A 20,295-nucleotide genomic window follows, 5' to 3' on the forward strand; every position below is an offset into this window, starting at 1 on the left:
TGTGTACACTGTTTGTTGGCGCAGTCGGGGGCACAGGTGGTGCATTGGCCAGTCATCTCAGTCAGTCGACGCATGACACCTGGATCTGCCCCGTGCACATAGCCTGGCACAAGCGCCATGGTGATGTCACCGCCACTGAGTGGTGAATCTTAATTTTGGAGCTTTCGTGATTGCAGGAATTATTCTTTGGTTCTTTCGGTAAAGTCACGTTTAAAGATAAAATAATAAATTAAATAATTGCATACTACGACGTTTCGATTTCAACACAAGCAATCATCATCAGGTATAAAAGAAATAGCAACAAAAATCTCACCAGAAAACTAAAGACAGACATATAAGCAGACAGACATCATAAAGATACACATAAAGAGAACACGTATCAGCACAAAGAGAGGTCGTCTCTGTGACGGGGCCTTAAATATAGAGAGGGGGCGGGGGCGGAGAGAGGGAGGGGGCAGAGGAAAAATTAGCATGTCAATGAGTGGAAAACGACGTGGTACGGTACGCAAGCTTGAAAATTAGAAGACATACTAAAATTAAATAACCTAGTAAAATATCGAAATGTAATACAACACAGAGAGTCGGTCAACACACAATTAACACATAGCCCGGTTGATTACGTATTTCAAAGATTGCTAAGTTAGAATTTAAGTGTGAGAATTCCAAAGAGAGGACACAGGCAGAGAGAGAAAACAAAAACCAGAGAGAGAGAAAGATAAGCTTAAAACTTCCCCGTAGAAGTGGTTCAATCTTAATTTTGGAGCTTTCGTGACTGCAGGAATTATTCTTTGGTTCTTTCGGTAAAGTCACGTATAAAGATAAAATAATAAATTAAATAATAGCATACTACGACGTTTCGATTGCAACACAAGCAATCATCATCATCTCTCTCCGCCCCCGCCCCCTCTCTATATTTAAGGCCCCGTCACAGAGACGACCTCTCTTTGTGCCGATACGTGTTCTCTCTCTGTGTATCTTTATGATGTCTGTCTGCTTATATGTCTGTCTTTAGTTTTCTGGTTAGATTTGTGTTGCTATTTCGAAACGTCGTAGTATGCTATTATTTAATTTATTATTTGATCTTTATATGTGACTTTACCGAAAGAACCAAAGAATAATTAGTGAATGGCGGTTGTTGTTACTGTGTGTATACACTGTGCGTGTACAGACTGTTTGTATACTGTGTGGGTAAACTGTGTGTACGCTGTGTACATGGTGTGTAGACCTTGTGGGTACACTGCTTGTGTACAGTGTGTGGGTGGTCCGAATCAGTCGGGCGGCATTGTCATTTCATCGGCTGCGCTATGCTGTGTGGAAGCTACCTGGTCTGTCACTCCGCATGAAGCTTCGGTTCTTATCGGTCAGTCATGCCCTCACTTCTGTAGGCATGTGAAACGTGGACCGCTCTAAATGGAACATCTGCGCCAGTTAGAAACATTCAGGCTGTCATGCCTACACTCAGATTGAGGGAAGCCAAGTGGTAGCACAGTCTCTATTTATTGCAGAGGTTCAAGGTTCAAATTCGACATGCATGTCTGGCTACTCCAGTAACATTAAACAAAATATGCACCATCTGCTTAACAGTGGATGTAAAACATAATATTGTCATTCAAAACACAGAGGCCATTGCATGTTGGTGTCATGGTCAATATTTGGGCAATTCCAAACATTATCCAGAAATTACATAATGGAGATTCCACATCGATCATCACCCCCTACTGACAGACTCATGCCCACATGCAGGCTAGAGCAGGGTCACCTTATCACACAGAGTCATGCCACTTGGGGGTGCTCTTCGAGTGTCTGTGATGAGATATGAAACAACCGAGTTGCTGAAGCAATTAAGCAAGCACCATATCAATGCAAATATGAATATAACAGTGGAATACTTGGGAGCTTATTGGCTCTTGCGCCTGATAATTTATTTACAATCCCACAGGTCAACAAATACTCGCCGCTCTTACTCTGCAGGTTGAACCCAGGAATTGAGTGTTCGACTTCACGTTCTTTTCATTAAAGGCCTGTGACAAAGGTGAATCTATTGGAGCTTCACTGTCTCAAGCTTAAAACATCTACCGGGTCTCCATTTGACTTTGTATTGTCTAAGAAGTCCACCCACACCTCCACTTCCACAAACTGCTGGGAGTTGCCTCGCTCTGCCTCACAGTCACAATTCTCCTCCTGCTTCACGTTGCCTCCATCGATGTGAAGGTACGATTTTGGAGTTGAATCTTCATCTTCACATTTTACCTTCACTTCTTCGCTCTTCACCATCACTTCTTCACATTTCACCTTGATACCTTTAAAAGTGTCCAAGCTGGGATTTACTTCTGGTTTCATGAGGGATGGGCTCATTGCAGCACTTTGACTTTCACAAGCCGATTTCAGAGTCCATTTCTTGGGGATCTTCTGATGCTTGTGTGTCCTCTGGTGATGTTTAAGTCTTGATGACTGTGCAAACGCCTTCTCACAAAGAGTGCAACTGAAGGGTTTCTCTCCCGTGTGTGTTCTCTGGTGGTTCCTTAGAACTGATGGATATAAAAATTCCTTGTCACACACAGTGCACCTGAAGGATTTCTCTCCCGTGTGAGTTCTCTGATGTAATACAAGAGCAGATGACTGTGCAAACGCCTTCTCACACAGAGTGCAACTGAAGGGTTTCTCTCTCGTGTGTGTTCTCTGGTGCTTTCTTAGAACTGATTGATTTGAAAATGCCTTTTCACACACAGTGCACCTGAAGGGTTTCTCTCCCGTGTGTGTTCTCTGGTGTATTTGTAGATGTGGTAATTGTGAAAACGCCTTCCCACACAGAGTGCAACTGAAGGGTTTCTCTCCCGTGTGTGTTCTCTGGTGATTTTGTAGATGTTGTGATTGTGCAAACACCTTCCCACACAGAGTGCAACTGAAGGGTTTCTCTCCCGTGTGTGTTCTCTGGTGTTTTTGTAGATGTTGTAATTGTGCATACGCCTTCCCACAAAGCGTGCAACTAAAGGGTTTCTCTCCCGTGTGTGTTCTCTGGTGTGATACAAGACCGGATGACTGTGAAAACGCCTTCCAGCACACAGTGCACGTGAAGAGTTTCTCTCCTGTGTGTGTTCTCTGGTGTCTATAAAGACCTGATGACCGTGTAAATGCCTTGTCACACACAGGGCACTTGAAGGGTTTCTCTCCTGTGTGTGTTCTCCAGTGTTTTTTAAGAGTAGATGAAATTGAAAATGCCCTCCCACACACACTGCACTTGAAGGGTTTCTCTCCTGTGTGAGTTCTCTGGTGCTGTGTCAGATGTCCAACATGATCCGTGCTGTATGCACACTGGTTGCATTGTTGCCTTTTTCTACCGAGCTGCGCTGAGTGCCTTTGCTCCATCAAACCAATTTTGCAGAGGAAGTGTCAGAGGAAGCGTCAGCTGCAGACAGAAAAAAAGAATATCCAGACCATCTACTTCAGTATCGAGGCACAAAGGAATGCATATATACACAGTCACACATGACTTGCACGTCTATACTCATTCATATATTCATGATAGAGTGAAAAGGATTCCCAAATTCATCACACGGGCACACAATGAGAGGGCAAATGGTCAGCCTGGAAGCCCTAGTATCTTCAAAATGAATGTTAACCTAAAACTCCAAGCACACAATTTCGGTTGTCTGGCTACAAAAGGAATATTACAAAAGCAAAATTCAGCTAACACAGCAAAGGGTGTTGAAAATAATACTATTTGTATTATGCATAAATGCATGAATTAATGTTCAATCACAACTTAAAGGTGTGAAGCCAATCTCAGATTTCCTTGAATGCTGGGATGAACAGATCTAACTTCAGCTGCATATGTTCAGTGTTAATTTCCTGTTTCCATTCTCGTAAAAAGTTCCAAAGGAAAACAAAAATAAACTATTGTTTTGATTTAACCTCCGTGTTCAATCGAGTTAATATACTTTAATGCAAATACAAACTTGACACTGTAACACACACTGGCATGGTAAAAAAGTGGTGGTGTGTTCAGAACCATGCCTGGCCACCTTCATATGCTCTGTAATAATGCTTCCCCACAATAAGTTAAGTTTTCACGAATCAATCACGTTTGTTGTTGGCGATAATCAAACTTTAATTGTGATAACACTATGTAACACAATTTTTGTTCCTGGGTACTAAGTGTTATTTTTTTTATTGCGTATGCCTAAAAGTCTAGAAAATGGCTCATTCCCCACAAGCATTGCTTTTGTGACCAGAATTATACAAGAACTAAAAAAACTAATTAACCTGTTTTCTCATTGAAAAGAGGTAAATTTCTAAATATCACTGTCCTGGTCACAAAAGCAAAGTTGGTGGGGAATAATAGCCATGTTTTGTACTTTAGAGGCAAAAGTAATTAGGAAATAACACAAACTACCTAGGAACAAATTTTTTTTTTGTTACACAGTGGAATAACTGCGCCACCACTCCCCACATAGATAAACTCTTACATACACATACATTTCACATGAATGCCATGTAAGTGTGGATCACTTGTCAGCAGGTCATGGGAATGATCCAGGTGTCAAGGGATGAATGACTGAGATGATTAACAGATGCACTAGCTGTGCTTCCTGCTGTCTTGCTACATTTCAGGTACCCAGCGTTCCACCCATTCATGTGAGCGTTGCTACTCCAACCTCATTGTTTTTGCAGAGCAAATACCTCCAACTGCCCTGCAGCATACGTCACGGGCCTTTTCTAGAGACCGATCTTGACAGCAGGTCTGATCAACTCCACATCCTCCAATCTCTTCATGGCATTCTAGCCAATGCCATGCCCGTTTAGCTCGTAACATCTGGGCTAACAGAAGATGCTTGAGCATTGTCTGTTTATGCGGAACTCATGACCCAACCAATGCAGCCTCGCCTGCCAAAGTCTCAGATTATATTCAGTACTGATATTTTAGGGCTCTGTAAGGTTTTAATACAATCTTGTTTGGTTCAATAGAGGGGATCATCGCCAGGCCAGCCTTAATTAAAAGCCAGAACAGACAGGCCTTAAAATAAGTTCATATTTTGCATCCACAGAGAAAGGAGTAATATCTGTGGCCAAGAAGAATTACAGCTCTATTCGTTCATTTATTTAAAAATCCTCTTGTCTTGGTGAGGTTTGTGGTGGCAGCACATGCAGTAGGGCAGTCCAGACCTCCCGTTCCCTGGCAACTGACTCAAGCTCTTTCTGGGGAATTCCCAGGCGTTCCCAAAGCCAGCCAAGCGACATATTCCCACCAGAATGTCCTGGGCCAGGCCCCTGGGATGTCCCCCAGTGAGACGTGCCTGGTAGAGTTCCAGGGACAGTCTATTGGGGGGACTCCTTACAGATATTATATATTGATATCACTCATGGAACGATGCCTGGTGGCTAGATGACCCACGAAACCCATTTGGGCTCAACCTGGAATGGCTGCGTGGCACCGTCCTGTGCGCCCACCATCCACAGGACGAAGGGTGAGAGGCGGGTGCGATGCCAATATGACAGGGAGAGGGGATGGTCTCAGACAGACTAGACCTTGGCGATGGACACTCACAGCTTTGTATGGAGCAAAAGTCCAGGCAGCTTTCACACAGTGTTACACAGTATAATGAAAGAATGCTGCTAGACAAATTTAAAGTGAGACTTTGGCTGCCAAACCAGAGCTGGTCGTGAACACATTAACCAGGCATGGAAGCTCCTCCACCACTTGTAGAACTGCCAGATTACTCATGGAGAGTTGAGCAGGTACAGTGTTGTATGACATGAAATTCCCAGGCAGGTGATTTATTTTGGTGGAACATACGCAAGGCCACCTTTTATGATGGAATTATCCAGGCACAGAACAAGATTATCTAACCCCATCTCCTTGAGTAGCCATTTCCAGATCATCAGCAGATATAACATGGTTGACCAGGGAAGTATCCCTTAACTATAACCAGGCATCGATGCACGTATCATTTTAACTGTAACGAATGCAATTTATTTATATGGATATTGTGAGCTTCTCAAACTACATAATTAATGAAGATGCTATGTAATGTAATGCATGGGGCCAGAGTGAATTTCTGTCACAAGCCAAGTTGAACAGCAAATGGCTCCAACTCCTGGTCACGCAGCTTTAGACGGGCTTGCCCAAAATCATAGAAATCGTCAATGAATGTGAGCAGAGGCAGAGACATAAAAACAAAGAACAACCCAAAGCCCCAAGCCTCGATATGGTACGATACACCTTAATTACATAAAAAAAAGCAGAGACATTACTCTTAGTATTTGATTACTGAGACCTGAGCTAAGCCGGGTAACTTAGTTACTGCTGGATAAATACTATACTTCCGATGAAGTTTGTGAGTGAGTGGGGAGAGGTAGTGCAAAGCTTAGCGTGCTGCGCTATGAACCCAGCGAGCCGATTTCTATTCCCACAGAGCCAAGCCACAACATTTGGCTGTCGTCTGATGATGCTGGTTGGAATTAGTGTCAAAACGTTGTACTCAGATTGTAAATGTTGTGGCTTGGCTCTTCAACACACCGATGTGCTGTACTAGTACACTACATCTTCTTGGTTCTTTCGGTAAAGTCACGTAGAAGGGAAGTAATAAAATAATAAAAATAAAACACAATAAAATAATTCTCACGACGTTTCGGCCACAACGCAAGCAGCCGTCCTCAGGTGAAAACCAGGTCTGTCGAGGCGACAGAGTCTGAATGAAACAGCACATGAGCTTGGAGCATATATAAGCTGGGCGCCTTGACAAAGGAATTTGTATATCAAGAGGAATTTATCATATTTATGGGAAATGCAGGAATGTGATTAGTACTACATATGCATGTGCATTATGCAGGATTAAACATCATCAAAGGGAGAGGATATGAGAAATGCAGGTATGTGAATAGTACTAATTCAGCATCAAAGGGAGGGGATAGGGGTAGCATTAATAAAGGGAAGGAGTGTTAATAGTATGTAGCTTCAGTAACTAAAACCAACACGTAAACAACTAAAGTATAAACTACATAGTATCATCAGTATACTTACTATACTCTACAATAAGCTGAGCTACTAACAGTAAGTAATACATTACAATTCTACGTCGTAAAAATTATATTATATGCTTCCATCTAAACTTTATTCTCTTACAACACACGAGTCTACACCGTACTATATACTGCCATAGACAAACCCAACATTAAATTATATACTGTATTGCTATAAACCACCCTATACCTTCGTATCTTTCACACGACGGTCAATATTACAGTGCACAATAACAAACAGCACAACACCCATATGCCCAATACAATGTACAAACCAATATACAGCACTGCAATTGTACAGTGAATATGCAGCAGCAACTGCAGCAGTTGCTGCCGCTGCTGCAGTTGCTGCCGCTGCTGCAGTTGCTGCCGCTGCTGCAGTTGCTGCTGCTGCAGTTGCTGCTGCTGCTACAGTTGGTGCTGCTGCTACAGTTGCTGCTGCTGCTGCAGTTGCTGCTGCTGCAGTTGCTGCCTTATACATTTTAATATAACACTATGGATTATTCTACCCACCCTAATGTGTATCACACTGCTATATATTTACTATACAATTACGACGCCATACATTACTCTGCACACTGCACCAAGCATACAAATGCCACACTATCTGCCACTATACACTGTACCATTGACCGTCGTGTCAATGGGTGAGTGGTGGGAGGAAACTTGCAGCGGAGCAAAGAATCCATTCCCTGTGGAGAATACAATGCCAGTGAGTGGAACGCGGTCTGAAAGTCACCGTAAACGTAAACACAATCAGTTAAGATCCGAAATGGTTTATTACGTCCTTCCAATGATTGCTAAGCCAGAATCCATCTTCTCAGTTGAAATTGTCTCTGTGTTTGTATATGTGGATCGCCTCATGAACGAATCTCTCCTGATAGCCAGATGGCTTGCAGAGAACCTCTGTCTTGGAGAAGTCAATGTCATGTGAGCCCACTGAATTGTAACAGTGATCTGCCACGGCTGAGGTGTTTGTCCTACCGTGTTTCAGGTCTGCTTTATGTTCACGGATGCGGTCCGAGACATGTCGTTTGGTTTCTCCAATGTAACTGCTACCACAGAGGCAACTTAGTTTGTAGACGCCAGGGTACTGTATGTCTGGAACCACATCTTTTACCAACGGGACCAGATCACGGATTTTATGTACTGTGTTGAATCGGACCTGGATCTTGTGTTTAATCAGGATTTTGGAAATCTTTTTTGTGACCCCAGCAATGTAGGGTAAGTTGATGGTCTTGAAAGGCTCCTCAACAGGATCCTTCTTGATGGTTGGAGTGATGGATTTGCGGATTGTGTAGTCGGAGTAACCATTAGCCTTCAGATCTTGGCGTACGTGTTTGAGTTCACTGCCAATGTGTTCCTGGTCGGAAATGCATTGGGCTCTATGGTATAGAGTCTTAATGAGGGAATTCTTCTGGGATGGATGGTGGTGGGAATCCGGTTTTAGGTAAGCATCCGTATGGGTGGCTTTCCTGTAGACAGAGTGGCTCATTGAACCATCAGGTCTCCTTTTAATTAGGACATCCAAAAAGGGTAGCTTGCCATCTTTTTCGACTTCCATGGTGAATCTGATGACTGGGTGTATGGAATTGATGTGGTCGAGAAATTGGTCTAGAGCAGGCCGGCCATGTGGCCAGATGACAAAAGTGTCATCTACGTACCTCTTCCATAAGGTCGGGCGTAGAGTGGCAGTCTTGATGGCGTCAGTCTCAAATTTCTCCATGAAGATGTTGGCTACAACCGGAGATAGGGGGGAGCCCATTGGGGTGCCCTCAGTTTGCTTGTAGAAAGTTCCATTCCAGGTAAAGTATGTATTGGTTAAGCAGTGTCTCACCAGGGGGGGATACCCCAGCATTCAGTCCTTGATGAACCAAGTCTTCAATGATTGTGATGGTGTTAGGTACAGGAACTTTGGTGAATAAGGAAACCACATCAAAACTGACAAGCAGGTCGTCTGGGGACAGGGCAATCCCCTTGATTGTTGATACCAGGTCAGTAGAGTTTAGTACCGCAGAGGTGGTTTTTCCAGTGAAAGGCCGTAAGATTTCAGACAAAAAACGAGCCAGTTTATAGGTGGGGGAGTTGATAGTAGAGACAATGGGACAAAGAGGTGTATCTTCTTTATGTATCAGTTCTCGTTGAAACCTTCTGCAGCCAGGCCACCAAGATTATACGGCTTGCCAAAGATACAAAATCCTGATTAAACACAAGATCCAGGTCCGATTCAACACAGTACATAAAATCCGTGATCTGGTCCCGTCTGTAAAAGATGTGGTTCCAGACATACAGTACCCTGGCGTCTACAAACTAAGTTGCCTCTGTGGTAGCAGTTACATTGGAGAAACCAAACGACATGTCTCGGACCGCATCCGTGAACATAAAGCAGACCTGAAACACGGTAGGACAAACACCTCAGCCATGGCAGATCACTGTTACAATTCAGTGGGCTCACATGACATTGACTTCTCCAAGACAGAGGTTCTCTGCAAGCCATCTGGCTATCAGGAGAGATTCGTTCATGAGGCGATCCACATATACAAACACAGAGACAATTTCAACCGAGAAGATGGATTGTGGCTTAGCAATCATTGGAAGGACGTAATAAACCATTTCGGATCTTAACTGATTGTGTTCACGTTTACGGTGACTTTCAGACCGCGTTCCACTCACTGGCATTGTATTCTCCGCAGGGAATGGATTCTTTGCTCTGCTGCAAGTTTCCTCCCACCACGAAGCCAAACAAATATACAAACACAGACATAATTTCAAACGTGATGAGGGTTACAAACTGAGTAATCATTGGAAAGATGTGATTAACCATGCAAAAAAGATGTAACTACACTTATTTGGACCATTTTATTTGACAGACAACTATTACAGGTTATTGATAGACAGCCAGTTTGTTGTTTTACCAGTTTTAGTTTTTACTTGCTTTTCTTTTTTGACACTTTTGTTATGTATGCCATGTGTTAGTTACAAACCGCACCTCTCCATAACAAAGGCTCAGTCCTTTGTTATGCAGTCTACTCTTGGTCTTAATCCTCACCTTACCATATTAATAAAAAAGTGTGCCGTTCCTGGCCCTTCCCCCCTCAACCATTATATATACAGGGTAGTATTTCTTGTGATCTCTCATTTACTTGATACAGCTGTCGTGGCTGTGACGGTTCCACCTGAAGACGGAGGCTTGTGTTGCTTCCGAAACGTCGTGAATTTTTAAATTTGTTTTATTTTACTTTTATTAATTTAAAATTTTTACCTACGTGACTTTACCGAAAAAACCTAAGAGTATATTTCCTTCCACCACTCACCCATTGACACGACGGTCAATGGTACAGTGTATAGTGGCAGATAGTGTGGCATTTGTATGCTTGGTGCAGTGTGCAGAGTAATGTATGGTGTCGTAATTGTATAGTAAATATATAGCAGTGTGATACACATTAGGGTGGGTAGAATAATACAGTGTTATATTAAAATGTATAAGGCAGCAACTGCAGCAGCAGCAGCAACTGCAGCAGCAGCAACTGCAGCAGCAGCAGCAACTGTAGCAGCAGCAGCAACTGTAGCAGCAGCAGCAACTGCAGCAACTGCAGCAGCAGCAACGGCATATTCACTGTACAATTGCGGTGCTGTATATTGGTTTGTACATTGTATTGGGCATATGGGTGTTGTGCTGTTTGTTATTGTGCACTGTACTATTGACCGTCGTGTGAAAGATACGACGGTATAGGGTGGTTATAGCAATACAGTATATAATTTAATGTTGGGGTTGTCTATGGCAGTATATAGTACGGTGTAGACTCGTGTGATGTAAGAGAATAAAGTTTAGATGGAAGCATATTATATAATTTTTACGACGTAGAATTGTAATGTATTACTTACTGTTAGTAACTCAGCTTATTGTCGAGTATAGTAAGTATACTGATGATACTATGTAGTTTATACTTTAGTTGTTTACGTGTTGGTTTTAGTTACTGCAGCTACATACTATTAACACTCCTTCCCTTTATTAATGCTACCCCTATCCCCTCCCTTTGATGCTGAATTAGTACTATTCACATACCTGCATTTCCCATATCCTCTCCCTTTGATGCTGTTAATCCTGCATAATGCACATGCATATGTAGTACTAATCACATTCCTGCATTTCCCATAAATATGCTAAATTCCTCTTGATATACAAATTCCTTTGTCAAGGCGCCCAGCTTATATATATGCTCCAAGCTCGTGTGCTGTTTCATTCAGACTCTGTCGCCTCGACAGACCTGGTTTTCACCTGAGGACGGCTGCTTGCGTTCTGGCCGAAACGTCGTGAGAATTGTATTTTATTATGTTTTATTTTTATTATTTCATTACTTTACTTCTACGTGACTTTACCGAAAGAACCAAGAAGATGAATCCCTGCAGTCACGAAAGCTTTAAATCGAAATAGTACACTACACTATACACTACACTATCATACACTACACTATACATTACTACACACTACACTACACACTAGTGCTGTACTTGTGACGCATTGGCCACGTTCTGTTTACGTGACAAACCCCTTACTAATTGGCTGTCGGGTGGTGGCGGGGTTAACGGCACATTGATTTATTTACGCGATCAATCCCAAACAAACCTGTGTTATGGCTGTATATTTGGAGTTTGCGTGTCCCTCTCTCTCCGTGGTCGCGTGGATTCTCCTCCGGATCCTGCGGGTTTCCCTGCACATTTAGAGTCAACATCACCACGCGTTTAGAGTATTTGACCGATAAACATTTCCACAAGTTGATAAGCCCACTGTGTTGTGGGCAGGTGGCTTCTGAAAACGAGCGGTGTAGCTCAAGTGGGCTATGCCTGGTAAAATAAAATAGTAGAAATATTTCAAGTAAAACAAAGTTTCAAAGTAGTGAGCCAGGTGAAGACAAATACAACTTAAGCAGAGAATTAATGCAAATATAATCAGGCGAGGGCAGGAGACAAGTCCCCGTATGGCTAGGCCCCGCGTTGTAATGTTTCAATCTGGACATCGATTCCGTACTCGCTGCTACTCAATTGATATCCCTACGAGGGAGCAGGAGCGAGGCTCTACCTGGGTTCACAACAACAACCACCACGATGTAAACTTCTCACCTCGGATCTCAGTGAGCGAGCGTGCGCGCAGCAGCAGCAACCTGGTAGCTCATGACGTCATGCGGCAGCATGAGGTGACATGACGTCATTTGCTGGGTTCACACAATCCCCTCCCCAACGAGCAGCAGGGTAACTGAATATATTATGTTAATGAGGGGGCCCATGTCAGGTGATGGTGCTTGGCTGCTGACCCCGTCCCAAATAACTACTTTACTGGAACGGAAATCGGCAGACGTGACGTCACGCTCAAAATCCAGGTGGAGGGGGATTTGGGGGGTATATACCTCGGTGACATGATGTCACTAGTGGGGGACACCTCCCCCTCGCGTCTCACGCAGAGTTAATGAGTGGTAACGTCAGAGAGCGAGATCAGGGTTAGAGTTTAAGTTTATTTAGATTCCATTTCTATGGCTCCCTCTCTTGAACAGAGACCCATTGGGTGCGTGAGCTCAACAAAAACGTGAACATTATTGTGTGCATGAACATTGTGTGTGTACACTGTTTGTTGGCGCAGTCGGGGGCACAGGTGGTGCATTGGCCAGTCATCTCAGTCAGTCGACGCATGATACCTGGATCTGCCCCGTGCACATAGCCTGGCACAAGCGCCGTGGTGACGTCACCGCCACTTAGTGGCGAATGGCGGTTGTTGTTACTGTGTTTACACTGTGCGTGTACAGACTGTTTGTATACTGTGGGTAAACTGTGTGTACGCTGTGTACATGGTGTGTGTAGATCTTGTGGGTACACTGCGTGTGTACACTGTGTGGGTGGTCCGAATCAGTCGGGCGGCATTATCATTTCATCGGCTGCGCTATGCTGTGTGGAAGCTACCTGGTCTGTCGCTCCGCATGAAGCTTCGGTTCTGCTCGGCCAGTCATGCCCTCCCTTCTGTAGGCATGTGATACATGGACCGCTCTAAATGGAACATCTGCGCCAGTTAGAAACATTCAGGCTGTCATGCCTACACTCAGATTGAGGAAAGCCAAGTGGCAGCACATTCTCTATTTATTGCAGAGGTTCAAGGTTCAAATCCGACATACACGTCTGGCTACTCCAGTAACATTAAACAAAATATGAACCATCTGCTTAACAGTGGATGTAAAACATACTATTGTCATTCAAAACACAGAGGTCATTGCATGTTGGTGTCATGGTCAATATTTGGGCAATTCCAAACATTATCCAGAAATTACATAATGGAGATTCCACATCGATCATCACCCCCTACCGACAGACTCATGCCCACATGCAGGCTAGAGCAGGGTCACCTCATCACACAGAGTCATGCCACTTGGGGGTGCTCTTCGAGTGTCTGTGATGAGATATGAAACAACCGAGTTGCTGAAGCAATTAAGCAAGCACCATATCAATGCAAATATGAATATAACAGTGGAATACTTGGGAGCTTATTGGCTCTTGCTCCTGATTATTCATGTACCTGTAATAAAGGACTCTTTCACTGTGTCTGTCTCCGTTGTCCTTTATTTGGGTTCTTACAACTTGTCCCACACGGCCCTCGCTCAGAGCCTCCCCGCTTGGCAGCTCGACAGCTGCCGTCGCTCCCGTAGCCTTTCCCCACTCCGATGCAGCTCCGCTGCAGGCTTCCTTGTGCAGTCTTTCAGCTGCTCTCGCTGCAGCTCCACCGCTGCCCTCCGTTCCACCCGTGCCCGGTCACCGCTGGCCGACGGTGCCGAGTCTCACCGTGTGGCGATCTCGCCACCCTCCACTCTCCGCCCTGCGTGGCCTCACCCTGTCTTTACTCCCATACTCCCCCGTCTCTTCCGGTTACCGCCCTTAAGAGCTCACACCTCTCTCTCACGTGACCTAACCCCTCCCGCCGTGACGTCATATCCACAAGGCCGTTTACGCCCGCATTACATACCCAACCCACAGGTCAACAAATACTCGCCGCTCTTACTCTGCAGGTTGAACCCAGGAATTGAGTGTTCAACTTCACGTTCTTTTCATTAAAGGCCTGTGACAAAGGTGAATCTATTGGAGCTTCATTGTCTCAAGCTTAAAACATCTACCGGGTCTCCATTTGACTTTGTATTGTCTAAGAAGTCCACCCACACCTCCACTTCCACAAACTGCTGGGAGATGCCTCGCTCTGCCTCACAGTCAGAATTCTCCTCCTGCTTCACGTTGCCTCCATTGATGTGAAGGTACGATTTTGGAGTTGAATCTTCATCTTCACATTTTACCTTCACTTCTTCGCTCTTCACCATCACTTCTTCACATTTCACCTTGATACCTTTAAAAGCGTCCAAGCTGGGATTCACTTCTGGTTTCATGAGGGATGGGCTCATTGCAGCACTTTGACTTTCACAAGCCGATTTCAGACTCCATTTCTTGGGGATCTTCTGATGCTTGTGTGTCCTCTGGTGATGTTTAAGTCTTGATGACTGTGCAAACGCCTTCTCACACAGAGTGCAACTGAAGGGTTTCTCTCCCGTGTGTGTTTTCTGGTGGATCCTTAGAACTGATGGATATAAAAATTCCTTGTCACACACAGTGCAACTGAAGGATTTCTCTCCCGTGTGAGTTCTCTGATGTAATACAAAAGCAGATGCCTGTGCAAACGCCTTCTCACACAGAGTGCAACTGAAGGGTTTCTCTCTCGTGTGTTCTCTGGTGCTTCCTTAGAACTGATGAATATGAAAATGCCTTGTCACACACAGTGCACCTGAAGGGTTTCTCTCCCGTGTGTGTTCTCTGGTGTATTTGTAGATGTGGTAATTGTGAAAACGCCTTCCCACACAGAGTGCAACTGAAGGGTTTCTCTCCCGTGTGTGTTCTCTGGTGATTTTGTAGATGTTGTGATTGTGCAAACACCTTCCCACACAGAGTGCAACTGAAGGGTTTCTCTCCCGTGTGTGTTCTCTGGTGTTTTTGTAGATGTTGTGATTGTGCAAACGCCTTCCCACACAGAGTGCAACTGAAGGGTTTCTCTCCAGTGTGTGTTCTCTGGTGTTTTTGTAGATGTTGTAATCGTGCATACGCCTTCCCGCACAGAGTGCAAGTAAAGTGTTTCTCTCCCGTGTGTGTTCTCTGGTGTGATACAAGACCGGATGACTGTGAAAACGCCTTCCAGCACACAGTGCACGTGAAGAGTTTCTCTCCTGTGTGTGTTCTCTGGTGTCTATGAAGACCTGATGACCGTGTAAATGCCTTGTCACACACAGGGCACTTGAAGGGTTTCTCTCCTGTGTGAGTTCTCTGGTGCTGTGTCAGATGTCCAACATGATCCGTGCTGTATGCACACTGGTTGCATTGTTGCCTTTTTCTACTGAGCTGCGCTGAGTGCCTTTGCTCCATCAAATCAATTTTGCAGAGGAAGTGTCAGAGGAAGCGTCAGCTGCAGACAGAAAAAAAGAATATCCAGACCATCTACGTCAGTATCGAGGCACAAAGGAATGCATATATACACAGTCACACATGACTTGCACGTCTATACTCATTCATATATTCATGATAGAGTGAAAAGGATTCCCAAATTCATCACACGGGCACACAATGAGAGGGCAAATGGTCAGCCTGGAAGCCCTAGTATCTTCAAAATGAATGTTAACCTAAAACTCCAAGCACACAATTTCGGTTGTCTGGCTACAAAAGGAATATTTAAAAAAGCAAAATTCAGCTAACACAGCAAAGGGTGTTGAAAATAATACTATTTGTATTATACATAAATGTATGAATTAATGTTCAATCACAACTTAAAGGTGTGAAGCCAGGCTCAGATTTCATTGAATGCTGGGATGAACAGATCTAACTTCAGATGCATATGTTCAGTGTTAATTTCCTGTTTCCATTCTCGTAAAAAGTTCCAAAGGAAAACAAAAATAAACTATTGTTTTGATTTAACCTCCGTGTTCAATCGAGTTAATATACTTTACTGCAAATACAAACTTGACACTGTAACACACACTGGCATGGAAAAAAAAGTGGCGGTGTGTTCAGAACCATGCCTGGCCACCTTCATATGCTCCGAAATAATGCTTCTGCACAATAAGTTAAGTTTCCACGAATCAATCACGTTTGTTGTCGGCGATAATCAAACTTTAATTGTGATAACACTACGTAACACAATTTTTGTTCCTGGGTACTAAGTGTTATTTTTTTATTGCTTATGCCTAAAAGTCTAGAAAATGGCTCATTCCCCACAAACATTGCTTTTGTGACCAGAATTATACAAGAACTAAAAAAACAAATTAACCTGTTTTCTCATTGAAAAGAGGTAAATTTCTAAATATCACTGTCTTGGTCACAAAAGCAAAGTTTGTGGGGAATAATAGCCAATTTTTTTACTTTAGAGGCAAAAGTAATAAGGAAATAACACAAACTACCCAGGAACAAATTTTTTTTTTGTTACACAGTGGAATAACTGCGCCACCGCTCCCCACATAGATAAACTCTTACATACACATATAATTCACATGAATGCCATGTAAGTGTGGATCACTTGTCAGCAGGTCATGGGAATGATCCAGGTGTCAAGGGATGACTGACTGAGATGATTAACAGATGCACCAGCTGTGCTTCCTGCTGTCTTGCTACATTTCAGGCACCCAGCGTTCCACCCATTCATGTGAGCGTTGCTACTCCAACCTCATTGTTGTTGCAGAGAAAATACCTGCAACTGCCCTGCAGCATACGTCACGGGCCTTTTCTAGAGATCGATCTTGACAGCAGGTCTGATCAACTCCACATCCTCCAATCTCTTCTCTAGCCAATGCCATGCCCGTTTAGCTCGTAACATCTGGGCTAACAGAAGATGCTTGAGCATTGTCTGTTAATGCGGAATTCATGACTCAACCAATGCAGCCTCGCCTGCCAAAGTCTCAGATTATATTCAGTACTGATATTCTAGGGCTCTGTAAGGTTTTAATACAATCTTGTTTGGTTCAATAGAGGGGATCATCGCCAGGCCAGCCTTAATTAAAAGCCAGAACAGACAGGCCTTAAAATAAGTTCATATTTTGCATCCACAGAGAAAGGAGTAATATCTGTGGCCAAGAAGAATTACAGCTCTATTCGTTCATTTATTTCAAAATCCTCTTGTCTTGGTGAGGTTTGTGGTGGCAGCACATGCAGTAGGGCAGTCCAGACCTCCCTTTCCCTGGCAACAGACTCTAGCTCTTCCTGGGGAATTCCCAGGCGTTCCCAAAGCCAGCCAAGCGACATATTCCCACCAGAATGTCCTGGGCCAGGCCCCTGGGATGTCCCCCAGTGAGACGTGCCTGGTAGAGTTCCTGGGACAGTCTATTGGGGGGACTCCTTACAGATATTATATATTGATATCACTCATGGAACGATGCCTGGTGGCTAGGTGACCCACGAATCCCATTTGGGCTCAACCTGGAATGGCTGCGTGGCACCGTCCTGTGCGCCCACCATCCACAGGACGAAGGGTGAGAGGCGGGTGCGATGCCAGTATGGCAGGGAGAGGGATGGTCTCAGACAGACTAGACCTTGGCGATGGACACTCACAGCTTTGTATGGAGCAAAAGTCCAGGCAGCTTTCACACAGTGTTACACAGTATAATGAAAGAATGCTGCTAGACAAATTTAAAGTGAGACTTTGGCTGCCAAACCAGAGCTGGTCGTGAACACATTAACCAGGCATGGAAGCTCCTCCACCACTTGTAAAACTGCCTGATTACTCATGGAGAGTTGAGCTGGTACAGTGTTGTATGACATGAAATTCCCAGGCAGGTGATTTATTTTGGTGGAACATACGCAAGGCCACCTTTCATGATGGAATTATCCAGGCACAGAACAAGATTATCTAACCCCATCTCCTTGAGTAGCCATTTCCAGATCATCAGCATATATAACATGGTTGACCAGGGAACGATCCCTTAACTATAACCAGGCATCGATGCGCGTATCATTTTAACTGTAACGAATGCAATTTATTTATATGGCTATTGTGAGCTTCTCAAACTACATAATTAATGAAGATGCTATGTAATGTAATGCATGGGGCCAGAGTGAATTTCTGTCACAAGCCAAGTTGAACAGCAAATGGCTCCAACTCCTGGTCACGCAGTTTTAGACGGGCTTGCCCAAAATCATAAAAATCGTCAATGAATGTGAGCAGAGGCAGAGACATAATAAGTATAGCCCGTAAAAACAAAGTTTTTCACTATAAATCTTTTATATGCGTGGCGGCTAGAGTCCTCTCGTCCTCTGGCTTGAGGTGGCTGCCACCTATGGGTCAGATGATTGCATTGCACCATTAAGCAATTGGTAATTAAACATATTTTTGTCCTAAAAAGTGTAAAATTTTTGAAAAAAATTTTCACGAACATTAATTGTCAGGCACGAGTCTGTGTGGAAAATGTCAGCTCGAATGGATCACGGGAAGTGGGTTTAAAAACGACCGAAAGATTTGCACGGTCCTAAGCAAGCAAGCAAACTTAATATAAAGGATTTAAAAAACAAAGAACAACCCAAAGCCCCAAGCCTCAATATGGTACGATACACCTTAATTACATAAAAAAGCAGAGACATTACTCTTAGTGTTTGATTACTGAGACCTGAGCTCAGCCGGGTAACTTAGTTACTGCTGGATACATACTATACTTCCGATGAAGTTTGTGAGTGAGTGGGGAGCGGTAGAGCAACGGTTAGCGTGCTGCGCTATGAACCCAGCGAGCCGATTTCTATTCCCACAAAGCCAAGCCACAACATGTGGCTGTCGTCTGATTAAGCTGGTTGGAATTAGTGTCAAAACGTTGTACTCAGATTGTAAATGTTGTGGCTTGGCTCTTCAACACACCGATATGCTGTACTAGTACACTACACTATACACTACCATACACTACACTATACATTACTACACACTACACTACACACTAGTGCTGTACTTGTGACGCATTGGCCACGTTCTGTTAACGTGACAAACCCTTACTAATTGGCTGTCGGGTGGTGGCGGGGTTAACGGCACATTGATTTATTTACGCGAACAATCCCAAACAAACCTGTGTTATGGCTGTATATTTGGAGTTTGCGTGTCCCTCTCTCTCCGTGGTCGCGTGGATTCTCCTCCGGATCCTGCGGTTTTCCCTGCACATTTAGAGTCAACATCACCACGCGTTTAAGAGTATTTGACCGATAAAAATTCCACACGTTGATAAGCCCACTGTGTTGTGGGCAGGTGGCTTCTGAAAACGAGCGGTGTAGCTCAAGTGGGCTATGCCTGGTAAAATAAAATAAAAACGTAGAAATATTTCAAGTAAAACAAAGTTTCAAAGTAGTGAGCCAGGTGAAGACAAATTAAACTTAAGCAGATAATTAATGCAAATATAATCAGGCGAGGGCAGGAGGCAAGTCCCCGTATGGCTAGGCCCCGCGTTGTAATGTTTCAATCTGGACATCGATTCCGTACTCGCTGCTACTCAATTGATATCCCTACGAGGGAGTAGGAGCGAGGCTCTACCTGGGTTCACAACAACAACCACCACAACAACCACCACGATGTAAACTTTTCACCTCGGATCTCAGTGAGCGAGCGTGCGCGCAGCAGCAGCAACCTGGTAGCTCATGACGTCATGCGGCAGCATGAGGTGACATGACGTCATTTGCTGGGTTCACACAATCCCCTCCCCAACGAGCAGCAGGGTAACTGAATATATTATGTTAATGAGGGGACCCATGTCAGGTGATGGTGCTTGGCTGCTGACCCCGTCCCAAATAACTACTTTACTGGAACGGAAATCGGCAGACGTGACGTCACGCTCAAAATCCAGGTGGAGGGGGATTTGGGGGGTATATACCTCGGTGACATGATGTCACTAGTGGGGGACACCTCCCCCTCGCGTCTCACGCAGAGTTAATGAGTGGTAACGTCAGAGAGCGAGATCAGGGTTAGAGTTTAAGTTTATTTAGATTCCATTTCTATGGCTCCCTCTCTTGAACAGAGACCCATTGGGTGCGTGAGCTCAACAAAAACAACGTGAACATTATTGTGTGCATGAACATTGTGTGTGTACACTGTTTGTTGGCGCAGTCGGGGGCACAGGTGGTGCATTGGCCAGTCATCTCAGTCAGTCGACGCATGATACCTGGATCTGCCCCGTGCACATAGCCTGGCACAAGCGCCGTGGTGACGTCACCGCCACTTAGTGGCGAATGGCGGTTGTTGTTACT

General features: G+C 44.3%; 3 protein-coding genes across 4 annotated transcripts in view; all 3 read right to left on the reverse strand.

Moving 5' to 3' along the window:
• The window catches only part of LOC144953006 (uncharacterized), a 56,367-nt gene extending 44,707 nt beyond the window's left edge, over nt 1-11,660 (reverse strand). For both annotated transcript variants that reach the window (XM_078883501.1, XM_078883507.1), the window contains exon 1: nt 11,648-11,660. The gene's annotated coding sequence lies outside the window, so the exon portion shown is untranslated. The remainder of the gene's footprint in view (nt 1-11,647) is intronic.
• LOC144953009 (uncharacterized) lies at nt 1,896-12,270 on the reverse strand. Its single transcript, XM_078883513.1, has 3 exons — nt 12,142-12,270; nt 11,648-11,732; nt 1,896-3,406 (listed from the first exon to the last, which is right to left on the reverse strand). Exon 3 carries the CDS (start codon nt 3,364-3,366, stop codon nt 2,050-2,052), a length of 1,317 nt encoding a protein of 438 aa, XP_078739639.1. The 5' UTR covers nt 3,367-3,406; nt 11,648-11,732; nt 12,142-12,270; the 3' UTR covers nt 1,896-2,049.
• A 538-nt stretch (nt 12,271-12,808) lies between these two features.
• Nucleotides 12,809-19,767, reverse strand: LOC144953007 (uncharacterized). The gene is given in 4 exon segments (XM_078883509.1): nt 12,809-14,760; nt 14,762-15,499; nt 19,128-19,212; nt 19,639-19,767. Coding segments are annotated over 2 exon segments (1,314 nt in total). The 5' UTR covers nt 15,460-15,499; nt 19,128-19,212; nt 19,639-19,767; the 3' UTR covers nt 12,809-14,144.
• Nucleotides 19,768-20,295: the final 528 nt, after the last annotated feature.

Source organism: Lampetra fluviatilis, chromosome 71, assembly GCF_964198595.1.
Source record: "Lampetra fluviatilis chromosome 71, kcLamFluv1.1, whole genome shotgun sequence".
NCBI lineage: Eukaryota > Metazoa > Chordata > Hyperoartia > Petromyzontiformes > Petromyzontidae > Lampetra > Lampetra fluviatilis.

Bases quoted from the DNA above. Each gene is read 5' to 3' on its own strand.
- LOC144953009 (XM_078883513.1), bottom strand. From the start codon at position 3,366: ATGGAGCAAAGGCACTCAGCGCAGCTCGGTAGAAAAAGGCAACAATGC.